Source organism: Trachurus japonicus, chromosome 17 (assembly GCF_045865225.1).
Source record: "Trachurus japonicus isolate A0001 chromosome 17, Traja_1.0".
NCBI lineage: Eukaryota > Metazoa > Chordata > Actinopteri > Carangiformes > Carangidae > Trachurus > Trachurus japonicus.
Genome location: NC_140923.1, coordinates 15,723,779 through 15,741,804, shown reverse-complemented (window position 1 = coordinate 15,741,804; position 18,026 = coordinate 15,723,779). Strand labels below are relative to the sequence as shown.

Sequence of the window (18,026 nt, the reverse complement as noted above, 5' to 3'; positions counted from 1 at the left end):
TAGATAATTTCAAGTAATAATGACTAGATAACTTGATAGATATTTTATGAATAAGGGGTGGGAGTAAATAAGTTTTACTTCTTCCCACTCATTTTCGGATATGAAACAAACAAACAAACAAATCAAATTACTTTTATTTTCAAATTTTTTTTTATTATATATATATATTTTGTTCATATATTGTTTTTGCAAAGTTTTTATATGTTATGTCTGTCCATTTCTGTATTATGTTTTATTTCTTTTAACATGTCCGAAATAAACTTAAACTAACTAACTATAGAACTAAAATGTGATATTTATTTTTCCGAAATGTTTGGAGTCAAGAGTTAATAATGCTAATCACAATAGCTGCATCGTTAAATTGAAATGCACAGTGCAATAGCCAACAACATTTCAGAGTGAGTCTGAAGATGTATGTTTGAGCAAATACTGTATGCAATGTCGATATGAAACTGGTGCTTTTGTTGTGAAGGCTGAAATCGTTCCAGTTCCGGTGTTGATGTGCTGCGAGCTGCAGGTAAATACCCGGCAGAAGGACGGGCATATGGGATGACATCACTCCGCTGCAGTACGTCAATGAATAACAAGATCCAGCATGTAAGAGCTGCTGGTGTTAAAGAGGGAGCTGAGGTCATTCAGACCACAACGCAATTAACTACTAACACTGAGCACTGCAGGTGACACCTGTTTGATAAAACTATGCTTGAGTTGTTACTCACCTTTCTGTTTTGACTTGACTATCAAGATACTGCAAAAAAGAAAAGAAAAACACAAAACAAAAGCCAGCTATGTTCCCACAGTTGTAAGATTTTTCTCAAAATTAGGCCCTATGTTCCCACTGGACTCTCTCTACCTATCTGGACTCTGTCTATCTGGCCTGTCTAGCCTCTACCGGGTCTTTTTACTAAACTTAACCAACTCTTTTCTTCATTGCCTAAACCCAACCAATGGTGGGACCAAAGGGCTGTTGCGCAACATAGGGCCTAATTTTCAGTGACAACAAAAGTTAGAAATGTGGGAACATAGGGCTGTGTGGGAACATAGGAATGACCCCAACTGGACAACATAAAGGACATACACTATCCAAGCTGAGATTGAATAATTAACTAGATAGTAGGCTACAGGGGGGGAAAAGTTTGTTACTCTTTCACAAGATCTTCCTCCTGAATAACGTATGAATAATCAATATCATTTGGGGGCACTGAGGTTTTTAGTGTAGCTAGTTTAGAGTCTTCTGTGTTTTAAAGATCGTGGGCAGTAAACTTTTATGAAGAAGTCCGATATTGTGCATTGATATGTGAGCTGAAGCTTTAACAGTTAATAGGTAACTGTGTCATCAAAGTTGACCTGTAAAAGTAGTTCCCTGACCGGGAATCGAACCCGGGCCGCGGCGGTGAGAGCGCCGAATCCTAACCACTAGACCACCAGGGAAAGGTGTGCGTATGTAAATGACCATTAAACTGTGACGTGTATAATTGATCAAAGAGTGTATTGACTCGGACTGAGATTTGTTTTACCCACTGTATGTAAAGTAAAGTTGCTGTGTTGGTTTAATGAGCTCAGGATGATTTTAGTATTTAGTTAGGACCATAGACTGTAAAGGTTAGGACAGGAAATTATTATGAAAAGAGTAAAACAAATAGGCTATATAACAAATATATACCCTTTATAGAACATAACTACAGTACTCATATAGTAGCTACAATAATAACAGTATAATAACAGCTGAAAAACTCTGGTCATAACTTACAGTCACTACGCACTTTATTTTTCTACACACAGTTACACACACACGCGCATTTTCTACTTTGCACTAAAGTCAACGCTGCCAATTTGTTGTTGTATATACTTTTGTACACATTTTATTTTATTTGCTATTTCTATTTTATTATGTATAGTTTGTTCTTTATATTTTACTATTTTATTATGTATAGTTTGTTCTTTATATTCTTATTCTTTATATTCTTATACTATATGTTGTTATCGTCACTGTGTGTCTGTGTAATGCTGCTGCTGCACTGTAATTTTCCAGCTTGGGATCAATAAAGTATATCTATCTATCTATCTATCTATCTATCTATCTATCTATCTACAAGTAAACCTTAGTTTACAGTTTGTCAGTCTGAGAATGTAACTTAGGTGGCTGAAAAACAAAACTTTTCTCCACAGTTGCTGATATGAGGAGCAGGGATGGTATTATGGTATCGATCTGATACTCGATGTGCTGGAGTGAGGAGACAAGTTGAACATGGTTGGATGGATGCTGCTGTGAATTCAAACAGCGATTTCTGTGATTGTTCAGACGGTATATCTATGCTACAGATGAGAGAAACGCGTTGTGATCGGTAAAGTAGCCTAACTCTGGGAGGGGGAAAGGTGCGCACAAAACATGTTCCCTGACCGGGAATCGAACCCGGGCCGCGGCGGTGAGAGCGCCGAATCCTAACCACTAGACCACCAGGGAGCGCGGCACAATATGGAGATATTTTTCAACAGAAGACAGCTGGTCGGTATGGTGAACAGTTGAGTAAGTGGAGAAGTTGGAAAGGGTTTAAAAAGAAAAAAAATGAACATGAACATCTTCGAAAGTTTTTGTCAGTCTATAAAAACTGTCCTAAAAGATTTTCAATCGCCTTTGAATAATGATAGTTGCAGCCAGGGCCGTTGCTAGGAATTCTGGGCCCCCTTAAAGAATACTAAATGGCCCCCTCCCCCTAACTTTTCCTTTTTTTCCCCTTAGACTACGTATGTATCATCGTTTTTTATTTAGCCTTCTTTGTTTTGATGCTAATGCAGCATTACACTGCAAAAACTCAAGTATCTTACCAAGAATATTTGTCTTATTTCTGGTCAAAATGTCATTTCTAGTCAAAACAAATCTCATTATACTTAAAATAAGACACATAATATTAAAAGTAGCTTGTTTTTAGACACTTTTTACTTCTTTCAAGCATATTTTCACTTGGAATAAGTAGAAAAAATCTGATAGTGGAGCAAGTTTTTCTTCCTTATTACAAGCACAAAAAACTTACTTTCACTGGCAGATTTTTCTATTTATTGTGAATTTAAGTGAAAATTATCTAAAAACAAGTTAATTTTTCGGTAATGAGTCTTATTTTAAGTGGAAAGAGATTAGTTTTGACTAGAAATGAGACATTTGGACAAGAAATAAGACAAATATTCTTGGAAAGATGTTGAGTTCTTACAGTGTACTATGAGTATTAGTCAGGGTCTTACGCAGAATAAATCAGTCATACAAAGATTAGACTACTGGGGTTTTTTATGGGCCCCACTGGGCGCTGGGCCCCTAGAGTTATCATCACCTTTCTCCCCTATACAACGGCCCTGGTTGCAGCTGGAAAAGGTGCAGAAACTGTATGTGGGTTGTTCCACCATAATCCACACTGTTAGGGTGAAAACTGTCTGAAAACTAACTGAAGTTGTGTCTTATCACTGACTAATAAATAAAACAGAACACAAATATTTTACTGACTGATGAAATAAAACTGAACCTGGCTGTGTCTCTACACTGGAGATTGTCAAACTGTTAATCAACACTGAATATCTCACCAATGATTGTTTTAGTAGATTTAGATTGAGCACTTTACCCAGTTAAACAAGTTAATCCTGAGTGGTGTGTGAAACTTTTATCTTTATATAAATTGTTTTTGAGCTGTTGTGTCCTGTTGAAGAATGTGAGGGAGTCAAGCATTAACCCAGTGGTAACACATGGAGAGAGAAGGATTTATGTAGCCTACCATACTTTCACTTCGAGTGGCATTACTGTAAAGTTTAGTCTCATGTTTTTAACTAACCTATTGTGTCTTATATTTTTGACTAATCCATTGAGCTTAAAGAAAACTGGAACTTGTACTTGTAAGCAAACCCTATAGATTTGTGTTGACCTTACAGTAATTCATTATGCAGTAAATACCAGTATCCTGTTTGCTCATTCAGAGGCACACTGTGAGCAGCACAGAGCCAAATTGTAAGAAAACACCTGCAAGGAAAGAGAGGTGAACTTGATAGGCCTGTGATGAGGCCTCCTGATCAGAAACATTGTGCAGAAGGGGTTTTGAATTATCTGTATTATGGCCTTGGACTGTCAGAGACCTGGGATGGAAAAGTTATGGCAGTGTAGGGGAGATTCCTGTTGTGTTTCAGGTCCAGAGGTTTGTGTGCTGAGAAGATGAGACCAACCTGTGCAGCCTGAGCGCACCAAAGAAGGGAGGGCTATTAGTCTAAACCACAGCCATACTTTTCTTTTTTCACCTGCCAATTTTTCTTATGAAATCTCAATTGTTCAACTCGGTTAAACATATTTCCCAACTTTATTTTATTTTATTTACACAAGGGCCCACAGACCACTGATGCTTTTAAACGAAACCTGAAGACCTATTTATTCAGGAAAGCCTTTTGCTAAATTTTAGTACACTCATTGTCTTTTCTTAACTTTTCTTAACTTGTGTCCCTTTTTAAATTAAGCTTGTACTGTAGCACTTTGAGATTGCTTAAATGTAAAGTGCATTATAAATAAAATGTATTATTATTATTATTATTATTATTACAATGCAGTGTACAGAGTCAACAGCAATAACATACAACATAACAAGGAATGCTCGGGGTAATGCAGTCTTTGAGATAAAAACAAAAACAAAAACGTAATAATAATAGGCTAATACATAAATCAAATAGAGAGAGAGCGATAGAGAAAGAAAATTAAAAAGAAAAGTTTTAAGACGATAGCCTTATGTAATGAGTTTGACTGATTTATTGTCGTTTTTTCGCAACTTTCGATGTCAAGACTTTTATTTTGTAATCAGTTTTGACTGACTTTGACTTCGACCAATCAGAGACGTGCTCAGCCGCGTCTCACTGCACCAGCCAATCAGAACACTCGCCTGCCAGAAAGGGGGCGTGTCCCGCCGGAACAGCTGGGCTCTGGCGGAGCTGCAGGACGGTGGTGGTTGATGGGGGAAACAACAACGAGCTAAAGCATCATGAGGGTCCCTGAAACACTGATTTGGGCCGCTTTTCTCGTCCAAAAGGTGAGAGAGACCGCCTTTAATTTACCGAAAAATGATTTATCTGTGCGTTTATGTGAGGTAATGACACGTGTTTGACAAAAAAATGGAGAGTTTTTTCTTTCTTTCTTTGCTCGCCGTGTTCCGGGGGAGTCGTAGCTTGGGATGCTATAAGTGTTAGCTTGCGGTGATGATCCACCGTCCGTGGGCCCCTGAAACCTGCTCATCACTCACCTTCAGATGCACCAGACCAGTAATGTAGTGAGATTATCGCTGATTCACCACATCATCGCCGAGGCACAGTGTCATAATAACAACAGACCGTGTTTTTAGTGTCAAAACTGCAGACAGCAGCACCGAGGACTGGTAGCAAACAGCTCACTTTAGGCTACAGAAGGAGATGACAACGCGTCTTATACATGCAGTTTTATTATACAGCTAAATAATATTTAGTTGATTATAATGTGTCTGGGTGAAATAGTGAAACTGTACAGAACAACTGTACCTTGACCCACTAAGTCAGTCTTCTCTGATTTGAACAACAAAATAGGAATAAGAAGACTCCCTCTTTGTTGTTATATAGATGGAAAGTGTTCTCAAAGTATTTCAGATCATAGTTATTGTTATTGGATCGGCTTTCGTTGAAATAATAAAACTATAAACAGTAAACATGTGCGTGTAAATGTTTGCAAAGTACAACCCCCTAGTAAAAAAGACATTTATTTAAAATAATGTTAATGTGATGTTACAAGTGGCTGTAATACAAGAGATATACATCTGTGGACACATGAGAGAGAAAAAACAAACCACAGAAGAGGGACAAAACAACATGAAACTGTGAACATGAGATCAGGGATTATTTATGGAACATGGCAACAAGTTATTGATAAATTTCATGTATAAAATAATGGTCAATATATATTTTTTAAATTCTTGTTGTATGATTTAATTTACGTTGATATCCATTATGCGGTCTAATGTGTGCACTTTTGTAATTTATTTCCGTTGTTCTATAATTTTATATGACATGTCTGTAAAACAAAAAATAATATGTTCTGATAAATTGATGAATCAAGCGAGAGACAGAAAATCTCATAAATTAAATACATTTGTGGTTATTAAGTAATTTAGGAGCTAAAATGTAAAATGGCACTACTATACCTGCTACCTATTTTTAAACCACCGCCAGACAAAACAAGGCATTTGAAGAGATTACCATGGGCTTACAGAGTAATTGACTCATCATGTAAATAAGCAGGTTAACAGATTAGCCAACAATGAAAATAATAATTGATTGATTGATTGATTGATATCTTTATTTCGATCATGTAAAGGACAATGTAAAAAAAATAAGATAAAATAATAATATAATAAGGAAATAAGTGAACAGCAAAAATGTATACACAAAAAAAGTAACATCTCATAAGCAACGCAGTTTACCTGAGCGAAAAGGAGTAGGAAGAAGTATAAACTTATCTAATCCTACCCCTATAATTTTAACTATATGTTCTAATTAAACATTTTACACATTACACATTTTAATCCAAATCGTAGATCTATAAACCAGCCACACCACTTCTACAAAACCAACGTCATTATCAGGCTGCAGGGTATTTTAAGATTTGAGGACCTAGTCAAATTCAAAACAGGTCAGATTTTGTTTAAAGCCTGGAATAGGTTGCTACCAATAAACATCCAAAAAATGTTTATGGTCAGAGAAAGCATATATGATTTAAGAGGGAACTGTAACTTTAAACAATCTACCATCCATTCTACCCTGAAAAGTTTTGGCATCTATTTTTGTGGTGTTAAAATGTGGAATAGACTAGATGAGGATATAAAAATGTGCAATAACTTTAAACAATTTAAAAGTAAGTACAAACATACACTCTTGGACAGCTATAAAGAACTTGACAGCTAATTTTACTCTTTTTATTTATAATCATGGTCTTATTTCATATTAAAGCAATATATTCTTAATCTTCTGAATTGTATGGAACTACAGATGTATGACATGAATCACAATGTAAGGGGGGGCTGAACTTGATAAGCTTTGCTTCCTTCAGCCCCTTCTCAAACTTGCACAGTATCATTATTGTTTTGTTTCTTGTTACATAGATTGTTTGTCTTTTGATGTGCTTGTTTGAGACAAATAAAAATCTAATCAAATGGCATCCGCTGTTCTGGTGCTGCTGGAAATGAACGTTTCTGTATACAGTCAAAAGAGCCAAAATCAAAGTTTGTGGCGTGACACTAACGTTGCTGTGTCGTTGACAGGTGGTGGGAGAATATGGGATGGCCCATGTCAGTGACCAGGGCAAGAGCAAGGGAAAGGATTACTGCATATTCTTCAACTCGCAGTGGGCGCGTCTACCTCAGGACCTTAACAAGGCGGTAAGTCACGTGCGATCATCAAGAGCTGCTGCAACCATGTTCGATTTATTGACATTAAAATCCTCCTATTATTATTTAGATTACATAGATATTATTAGTCACACAAATATAAGATGAATCGATGTGTTTTTCAGGAATCCACATCCACATACAGTACAGGCTGCTGTGCCTTTTTGGATTTTGAACAAACTGCACACGTTAAAGGTCTTTCTGTCTGAATTCAGTAAAATGAGTTACAGTAGAGTAATCCACTCAGGAGGAAATAAATAAATGCATGAATTACAGCATCTTGGTCGCCAGAAAGTTCGAACATTTACAACAGGGTTTTATTTTTGTATATAATTTTTATCATTAGGAAAAAAAACAAGCCAAGTCCATAATGCAAAGCTTTAAAGCAGAAGTAAGCGTAATATCTGTGTTAATTTAAATCTTAAATAGTTATCTCTCCCGACGGCAATCACTTACATAGAGTGTTTGGTCCGAAACACGGGTCTGTCAGTCACTCTGCTCTGCTGTAAGCCGAGGAGAAAACTTTTCTTGTATCCTACAACCTTTATCCAATGAGGAGAGAGAACGGCATAAAGGGGCAGTCCTCTCTGTGTGTGCAGCCAAGGGATGCGCGTGAATGTGGTGACGGAGGGACGAGGACCAATAGATCCATGACGAGGGCGGGGGCTGCTAACTCCATCGGCTGACAAGAAGTTAGCCAAAACGACCGGATCGCTTACTTCTGCTTTAATAATTCATGAAGTATTTTCATAAATCGATTATTATGAACTAAACTGGTATGACAGGAATGCTCCAGCTCAAGAGGGTTTTTTTTTTTGTTTTTGAAAAGAACAATAACATCCAGTTGGTTCAGAAATGACATTCACAGGGTTCTTACGGATCCTTAAAAAGTCTTAAAAGGCATTGAATTCATTAATCTACAAGGCCTTAATTGGCATTAAAATGTCTTAAATCAATTTTTCAAAGTCTTAAAAATGTTAACACATGGTAAGTGGGATTTTATGGTTGTAATTAGTCTCAAATCTCAAAATAATTGGTAACAATCCGACATAGAGAAGTTAGTGGCGGCCGCCTCCAGCTCCCAAGTCAGTGTTTTTGTTTTTCAGACTTTTTATGCATTTATTTTGAAAGGACAGCTGGAAAGAGACACAATCCAATGTTCATGTAGCAGTCACTTTACCTTGGATCACATAGGAAAGTGGGTAAAATTGTCCCTAACCCTTTGTAATTGATGTGGTGTTTTTTTTTCTTTTTTCTGCATTTGTGTTTATTATGAAGTCGGTCTTAAATTTCATTTCAAGTGGCTTTAAAAAAGTCTTAAAAAGTCTTAAATTTAACTTGGCTTAAGCTGTAGGAACCCTGATTCAAATGAATCCTCCAGCCGTTCGATGAACACGATGAACCGTTTTGTTTTGCAGTCGCGTCTCCAGATCTATGACCTGACGACATCGGTCCTGTGCTCGGCCTCTGAAGTCCCAGAGGGAGGCTTCCCGAATCGCATCCCCATGGTGATGAGGGGCAACTGCACTTTCTATGAAAAGGTCCGACTGGCCCAGATTAATGGCGCCAAGGGCCTGCTCATTGTCAGCAAGGACAGACTGGTAACCCTGAATATAGTAACTTAAAATCATTTTCAGGCCATTGCTTTTACTCATTATGCATCAAGACTGGACTGGACTTTTGTTGCTCAGTAAATAAAAACACATGGTTTTTTTTGTCTCTGCAGACGCCACCAGCGGGAAACAAGACTCAGTATGAGGAGATTTCTATTCCCGTAGCATTGCTCAGCTACTCCGACATGCTGGACATAAGCAAGGTGAGAGGCTGGCTAGTTGACACAGAAACCACAGTCAAGTTTACCTGTCTCGTCACGCGGAGGCGGAGGGATGAATCGCTCACCGTGTCTGTTTTCAGGGCCAGATGCTCCATGTTTTCAGGTTTTCCATCCGATATTTGTGAACATGATAGTTTACGAATGCTATAAGCAAACTTCTTTAAATATGGCACAAAGATTGACTCGGACTCAGGGAAAGAATGTATATAACAATTTTGGTGGTTATTACAGGCCAAGGTGACACATGTTTAACCATAACTGATGAATTCACTGTTAAAGGGATAGTTAAACATTTTGGCAAATTGGCCCATTACCATAATCCCTACAGTTTTAGGAGTAGACAGAGTTGTTTTCGAGATAAATTCATGCAAAACCGCTGATGTGCGTTGCCTTCAGGGACAGTTTTTCGGCAGGCAGTCTCTGCATTTGCCTCGAAACAACTCCGTCTCGTAACACTCCGTTATTATCTCATAGCGTGGTGAATGTGCAGGTCACAACTTGTCCACGAGAGCGTTTTGGAGTTGTTAGATTGTGTATTTGATGAGTTTGATGAGGGAAACCAAGAAATCCCATAATGAGCCTCCGTAGCGTAGCTCTGAGCAGCTCGCAGCTCTGCTCCGCTGCTCTAAAAATAGCTTGCACCGACAATTAAAGGTAACGAACCCTGCTGCTATGACTATAGGGATTATGGCAATGAGCCAATTTGCCAAAATGTTGAACTACTATCCCTTTAAACTGACAGTATTTTATATTATCCAGGGTGAGGAAGCATCTCTGATTGGTGGAGGCACTGACCGACTGTAGACCTGTCTGACCTAATGCTGTTTCTGACTCTGCAGACCTTCGGTAAAGGACAACTGGTGGCCATGTACGCACCCAATGAGCCGGTGTTGGACTACAACATGGTGATCATCTTCCTCATGGCCGTAGGAACCGTTGCCATCGGAGGCTACTGGGCCGGCAGCAGAGACTGTAAGAAGTAAGTCGACTGATTTGCAGGTTTCGACAGTATAATTAGTGATAAACCTGAAGTTTAACTCTGCTTAATATCAGTGTTTTATTTATTTATTTTTCTTTTTAAAAGCTTTTTTGATAACCCTTTAATTTACAGGCTGCTAATTACATTACTATGAAATTGACTGTTATTTCTAGGCTATTACTTGACATTATCACGTAATGTTTTTCATAAAGGCAAAAGATTACACATGCTTTTCATGCTTTGAATTTTTTGGGAAAGGCCAGAATTTTTCTCCATCAAGTCCTTTCAATTAACCGTTATTTCTGGGCTGTTTCTACGCCATCAATCATTATTTTGTGGCCATATTTCTCGACATTACTATGAAATTGACCGTTATTTCTAGGCTCTTTCTAGACATTAATTATTATTTCTTGACATTATCACGTGATTAGCGCCCTGTTAATTAAAGGGTTACCGCTTTTCTTTTTAACACATGAACATGGAGTTTTTTCTATTTATAATAATACAAGGAAATAAATAATTAACCAAGAACATCTTGATATATAAAGAAAAAAAAAACTATATACCTTTACCGATATAACTTTTGCTTCCACATGTCTTTGAATTTAGATTGCTGAAGCCTCATTGAAAAAGTGATTCTTTCCAACACAAATATATCGTAAATGATATCATACCATTCATCAACAAATTGGATGCTGGCTTAAGCCATTTCTTTGTGATTGCTTTTCTAGCAGCTAAACCTTTATTATTACAAATACATATTTAGCAGTGTTTTATTTTCATATATTCAAATGTAAAAGAATTTCTTGATCCATCCCAATCCGGTTCCAGTAAGTAATATAAAAGTAGCATTATGTGGATAAAGATCTGTCTTTTAAGGGATAAAAATCATGATAATTGCTTGATATTGCTTGTTTTTTCATTTTATGTAGGTTGCATAATACAGTTTTTAGCTCCATATTTTCTTCTACACAACGCGTACAGAGCGCATTATGACAGGACACAGAGTTCCTCCTGCCTGCACATACCATGCTCTTAGTCCTGAATGCTAAATTTAAATCAAAGTTAATTTATCGGGAGAGTCATCCCTGGGGAAAATTAGTCATAGCTTTCTTGACGAAGTACATTTGTTTCAGTCTCTTCTTTTTCAAACTGCATTGTTACCCCTGCAACTCCTCTAAAGGGCAGCGCTGTTTATTTGAGGCCGTACGAGTGACTCATCTGCTCGAGCCAATCGCAGTCTATCTTTACTGACGGAGTTGCCAAGGTGATTGAGGGCACAGTCAGACGGGGTCTCTGACGCACGGGGACCACAGGCGAAAAAAAAACAAAAAACATTTTGGAGTACGACTGTGTGTTTGTGTGTGTGTGTGCGTTTTGAACTTGGGGAATGAAGTGAATCACCCAGGCAGCTAAATGATGGTAAATATTGACTGTGGATGGTCCGATGGTTCATCCTGGCTGCTTCGGCGAGTCACAAAGCATCAGTGAAAAAACCGTTCAAAGAAACGAATGAAAAGGAGAGCTGGCAAACTGTGTCTCTGCTTTGCTTTGTGAAGTTGGCAGCACAGGAGGAGGAGGAGGATGAGCCTTTGTAGGCGCCGCCGATCACTGGGCTGTAGAGTTATGAACGCGCTGCTCCCAACCAACGTCCCAGACACCGACTTTTTTCTCTCTGCTGCTCTCACCCCCCTGCAGGCGCTACATGAAGCACAAGCGGGACGACGGCGCAGAGAAGCAGGACGAGGAGACGGTGGACGTCACCCCCATCATGATCTGTGTGTTCGTGGTCATGTGCTGCAGCATGTTGGTGCTCCTCTACTTTTTCTACGACCGCCTGGGTACGACACAAGACACCAAGACACCAGGACACTCACAGGCTAATCGATCCAGATACACACATCATGATAATAACACACAGGGGCTGTCCCATTTCTCCACACTTGGCTCAGGCGGAACGTATATTTACATATAGTGTGCAAGCATGGATTAAGTGGGGGGATATTTAAAAGCAATTGGGACACACTTGACAAGTGCAGCCTGTGCCGTTGCGCACACTAGCACAACTACGACACACACACACAGCAACAGTTTTAATAAACAGTGCTGCTGGATCAGTCTCATCTACTCCTAAAGTGTCTCTATGCGCAAGATTCAAATCATAAATGTGTAAGCCCAACTCCGTAAGTAAATAAAACAAACAAGAAAAACGAAAATATAAAAACATGAACAGTATAAAAGTATGACATTAAAAAGTCATAATTATGAGATAGAAAGTTACTTTAATTTCATTGAGATTAATTCAATCGCATTTCCTAAATGTGACTTGTGGCTCTGGGTGACGGCGGACTTCACCGTGGTGCATTGTGGGATTTATACTTGGCCAAATACCGCTCGGATGCGGTCTTACCATAAGTGTGGGTAAAGTGCAAATCAAACGCGCTGCACTTTCGGTCGTTGGAGAAATGGGACACACTTGCGCACTGACACTAAGCCCATGAACGCGCACGCCAAGTGCCCAAGTGTGATCGAGTGTGCATATTGGGACAGGCCCACAGACTTCAGGTCCTGCTCAAAGACTCGACTCTGGTGCAGAATTAGAGAGGAAAAGGCTGCGGCTGGATCCACTTCTCTGTGATGTCAGGTTGAAAACAGGAAAACTGACATGCGTGTTCGTTTATTCCAAGAGAGGACAAACAACGATGTGCTAGTTAACTATTTATTAAAATTGGATCATCAAACGAATCAGATACAAGAAACTCTCCTGTTCAAGAAATCGCAGTCTGCAAGCAGTCAGCTGCTGCAACCACCATGCCAGGAGAGCGAGAGTTCTCCGTCATCTGCCTCTAGACAAAAGCGTTACATTGATATTTAACACTTCGCACTATGTGTGTGTGTGTGTGTGTGTGTAATTAATTCTAATTGGTCAAAAACAGGTGGGGAGTAGCTGTGGTTTAGACTTAGCCCTCCCTTCGTTGGTGCACTCAGGCTGGCACAGGTTGGTCTCATCAAAGTCTGGACCTGAAACACAACAGGAATCCTCCCTACACTGCCATAACCTTTTGTCCCAGGTGTCTGAGAGTCCAAGGCCATAATACAGATAATTCAAAACCCTTCTGCACAATGTTTCTATTCAGGAGGCCTCACAGGTCTCTCACCTCCCTTCGGCCTTGGAGATGTTTCTGTGGCTCTGTGCTGCTCACAGTGTGCCTCTGAATGAGCAAACAGGACACTGGTATTTACTGCATTATGAATTAAGCTCAACACAAATCTATAGGGTTTGCTTACAAGTACAAGTTCCAGTTTTCTTTAAGCTCAATGGGTTAGTCAAAAATATAAGACACAATAGGTTAATTAAAAACATGAGACTGAATTTTACTGCCACTCGAAGTGAAAGCATAAACGGGTACATAAATCCTTCTGTATGTCTCATTGTGGGTCTGGTCTCAGATTCAGGCCGTGTGTGCAGCAGAGCAGAGCAGACGACCAAAAGTGTTTTCCTTGTGCGCCAAATAATTTTAACTGGAGGCTTCGTTGTGACTGACACAAGCCTGGATCAATGCGACTCCGCTGTCATCTGTCTTCTCTGGTTTTGAAGCTGGATGGATGTAGTGGCTGTTTAGGAAACACTGTCAACTGTGTCCAACGATGTCCAATATTAGAAAATGACATTTAAAGTAGGAACTATGCAGGATTTAATCAAACAGATTTGGGGTTATTGTGATGGTTTCATAAATGGCTCAACTTGTTACGAGGGAGAATGGAGGCTCTCTGAAAACCAACCTCCGGCCTGGTGCCGCAGCTCTCGTCCCTGCAGCACCGCGGCACAAACACGCTCCGTAACCCGTAATCTTTTGTTTATGACAGATTAAACTCCACAAATATACACGTCGTAACATCGTATATAATATGTAACATTATCTACATCTCTATTGATTGATTTCTCACCGGCTTTGTTGTAAACAAATGCACATGGCCAGGAGGAGGGTTAGCAAAACAGTGGAAAAACAACCGAACTTACATAGTTCCTCTTTAAACTAAGAAAGGTATCTGCAGGACTGTGGTTCATTTTGTATCAGCAATAAAATTAAAGCCTAATAAATCATAGGCTACTCTATTAGGATTCCTGACACCTGGCCTGTCATCACAGTGTGTGCAATGTGGTTTTAGCAGCTAAAGAACAATATCTGATATCAGACTCGCACGACACTTGGCGTTAACGAAATTAGTGAATTATTATCTCACTTTGTTATCCAACGTCTCCTCCTCACCTCGTCTTCGTGCAGCTGTGGCTGCTGTTGGATGTGTGAACCCTCTGACTGTGTGAAAAGGAGCCTAATGGCTCAGATAACATTTCACTGATAAATAGATTAAACCGATAGCTGCTGAAACAAGCTCGGTGCTTTTTCAGTCACTGTTTCTCTTTCGCTCAGTGGTTGGAAAGCTGCACTTAAAGTGATTAAACTGACACCACTATTCAGACATTTAAGGGCTCACTTTGTCAAAGAGCAAACGTAGCAACAAAAAAAAAAGTGTATTTTCTCAATAGATAATAAGACACTAATCTCTCACCTCCCTCACTGTTCAGCCATCTGGGTCATTGCCATCTTCTGTGTGGCCTCCTCCGTCGGCCTGTACAGCTGCCTGTGGCCTTTCGTCAGGAGACTTCCTTTCTGCAAGTGCAGGTGAGTCTACACATGATGGTTTCATAACAACTGTTCCCATGTCTGTCAGCACCTACTGTATTTGTCCTGAATCTCATGGAGTTAGATCTCTTCTGTAAGGCTTGTCCACAAATGTATCTACTTATAAACCTTAAACAACTAAGACAAACTGCTGTCAACCAGTTTTTAAGGCGGTGGCTGTCAGATTGACTTTTATTCAAAGCTAACATCTTTTCTGTTGTCATATTTCTTGATTTGTGGGACTTGTTTTGACCGCAGGATCCCCGAGAACAACCTGCCGTACTTGCACAAGCGGCCACAGATCCGCATGTTGCTGCTGTCGGCCTTCTGCATCGGTGTCAGCATCACCTGGATGGTGTTTCGCAACGAAGACCAGTGAGTACAAACAAACACACACTTTTAGTCACATGCATTTATAAATTAAAGTGTCTTAGTCTAATCTTGTTATCATACATTCATTTTATACATTTACGACCCACTCTTTAATGCATGTGCAAATCTTTGTCATAAAAGTGTTTAAAGGGATAGTAGCATTTTTTTAAAGTGGGGTTGTATGATCTACAAATAGCCCCTAAGTACTTTAATTGCAGTAGAAGACTCTCTGCACTCCTCCCGTTAGCAACGCCAGCCCATAGCCCTGCCCAGAGATTTACAACATACATTGTTGTGAATGGACCCAAAGAAACGGCCTATTTTTGTGGCCTAAAAGAGGTTTTACCTGAAAAAAAATACACAGTTCCATTGTTCATTCACCATAATACAATTTTTTCCAGCCCCTCAAAGTGCAGGAAAAACACAGTTTTTATTTGGACCTAACCAACTCACGTATCCCTCCACCCAGGGTTAGCGCCCGCCGATCAGCAGTTGGTTAGGTCCAAATAAAAACTGCGTTTTTCCTGCACTTTGAGGGGCTGGAAAAAATTGTATTATGGTGAATGAACAATGGAACTGTGTGGTTTTTTTTTCAGGTAAAACCTCTTTTAGGCCACGAAAATAGGCTGTTTCTTTGGGTCCATTCACAACAATGTATGTTGTAAATCTCTGGGCAGGGCTATGGGCTAAGTACTTAGGGGCTATTTGTAGATCATACAACCCCACTTTAAAAAAATGCTACTATCCCTTTAAAGTTGTAGCATGAAGATATAAAGACACAGAGCCAGTGTTGCGGCATATTCGCAAAAGTTCAGTTTATGTTAAAAAAGTATTTTATTTGTGTATTAAGTGTACTCTCAGTTAGTCCTGCAGAAGTCCGCCCACACCTGAGAGCGTTAGTTTACAAACAGGTGTTCTCTCCACCGTTGAGTGTTGTTTGTTGTGTTGCGTGACATAATGGCAACTTTGTCCTCTCGTCTGTGTGCGATAACATGTTGATGGTATTTATGTGATGATGGTGTTTGCTGACTCAGACTGGTGTGTTGTGTGTTATGTGTCGTCCAGGTGGGCGTGGGTGTTGCAGGACGCCCTGGGGATCGCCTTCTGTCTCTACATGCTCAAAACAGTCAGACTGCCCACATTTAAGGTGGGATACAAAAACCATAACAATGTGGAAAGTGTTTTTTTGTTTTTGTGATCAACTTTTTTTTATATATAGAAAGATACAAGTCAATGTTACAACAATAAATCATAAGTAGGGATGTCACGATTATAAATTTTCTTGGTCCACTTATTGTCAGAGAAATAATCACGGTGTTACGATTATTATGCATTAATTAATTTCACAACACTATGAATGTGTAAAATCAAATATAGTCAAAATATAACTACATTACTCATTGTTTACACAAAATATTTAAAGTATCTATTAATATATGACCAATTATTAATCCCCAGGGGAAATGTTTGAAATATTCAGGTCATAAATTGTCATCTATACCAAATGTTTACGTTTATTTTAATCATTTTTTGTTTTGTTTTGCTTTTTTTAATTAAAAATGACACACTAACATTTAAATTCCTACCAATTAAATGTTACGTTAGTTAAATGGACCAGTATCTGAGCATTTACCTTTATTTTGGTGCCACATCTGCCAATATGGTTCCAACATAATCTTTTTTGGGAAGTGATGGTATTTAGGAATCTTTACGATTAAATAATTGTGGCGTTTAATACCGCGATTAATTGTGAAAACAAGTAATTGTGACATCCCTAATCATAAGATATATATTCACACATACTACCCATACCTACTGTATACTGTACATGTGTACAGATACATATAAGTAAACAACAAAACTAAAATAATAAAGATATAGGAATAAGTAAAATAAATAATAACAAATTATATATGAAAATATATGTACATATACAGCTCTGGAAAAAATTAAGAGACCGCTTCAAAATGATCAGTTCTTCTGGTTTTACTATTCATAGGTACGTGTTTGAGTAAAATGAACACGTTTGTTTCATTCTATAACCTACTGACTGAACACAACACTACTTTTTAAACTTAGGAAGAGTTTAGAAATCAACAATGGTGGAATAATCCCAATTTTTAATCGCAGCAGTGTTTTTTTTATTATTATTTATAATCTTCCTCATTAAATATGATTTGGTTCAGGTGATCAGCTAAGTAGAGTGAGGTGTGCTTGTGTTGGAGTTCAACAGACACTGGAAACGATGGCTGCCATACGGTACATGTAGAGATAAGGCTGATTTATTAAGAACATTTTGGAGTAGTGGTCTCTTTTATTTTTTCCAGAGCTGTATATTATTACATGTGCATATAATAAGGTCAGGGAGAAAATAAATGAATAAAAATGACTCCAGACTCCAAACCTCGATCACACACTACAGAAAGTGTTTGTTTAATGGTGTTGTAAAAAAACATAATGTATTTGTCTTTGTCTTCTACAGGCCTGCACTTTACTACTGTCAGTCCTGTTTGTCTATGATGTTTTCTTCGTATTTATTACACCTTTATTTACAAAGGTATGTCAAAAACAATTTTCACTCAAACTTATTCACATGTGTCTGCAGTCTGTTTTTACTGTGTCGTACTTAACATTTCTTTCGGCCTTTTTCCCCCACAGAGTGGAGAGAGTATAATGGTGGAGGTAGCGGCTGGTCCCTCTGACTCCTCCACGCATGAAAAGGTGAGCTT

The 18,026-nt window shown here is 38.7% G+C and overlaps 1 protein-coding gene and 2 non-coding genes across 4 annotated transcripts in view; 1 reads left to right on the top strand and 2 right to left on the bottom strand.

Moving 5' to 3' along the window:
• Positions 1-1,359: 1,359 nt before the first annotated feature.
• trnae-cuc (transfer RNA glutamic acid (anticodon CUC)) lies at positions 1,360-1,431 on the bottom strand. The gene has a single exon. It is a non-coding gene; the product is annotated as a tRNA-Glu (tRNA).
• A 961-nt stretch (positions 1,432-2,392) lies between these two features.
• trnae-cuc (transfer RNA glutamic acid (anticodon CUC)) lies at positions 2,393-2,464 on the bottom strand. The gene has a single exon. It is a non-coding gene; the product is annotated as a tRNA-Glu (tRNA).
• A 2,461-nt stretch (positions 2,465-4,925) lies between these two features.
• The window catches only part of sppl2b (signal peptide peptidase like 2B), a 27,641-nt gene continuing 14,540 nt past the window's right edge, over positions 4,926-18,026 (top strand). For both annotated transcript variants that reach the window (XR_015037996.1, XM_085803902.1), the window contains exons 1-11: positions 4,926-5,048; positions 7,302-7,418; positions 8,846-9,028; positions 9,154-9,243; positions 10,101-10,240; positions 11,939-12,081; positions 14,829-14,925; positions 15,184-15,300; positions 16,363-16,444; positions 17,780-17,854; positions 17,956-18,018. Coding sequence is in view for 1 of the 2 variants with exons in the window: in XM_085803902.1 (XP_085660028.1) it covers positions 5,001-5,048; positions 7,302-7,418; positions 8,846-9,028; positions 9,154-9,243; positions 10,101-10,240; positions 11,939-12,081; positions 14,829-14,925; positions 15,184-15,300; positions 16,363-16,444; positions 17,780-17,854; positions 17,956-18,018 (1,155 nt within the window). In the remaining variant the exon portion in view is untranslated. The remainder of the gene's footprint in view (positions 5,049-7,301; positions 7,419-8,845; positions 9,029-9,153; positions 9,244-10,100; positions 10,241-11,938; positions 12,082-14,828; positions 14,926-15,183; positions 15,301-16,362; positions 16,445-17,779; positions 17,855-17,955; positions 18,019-18,026) is intronic.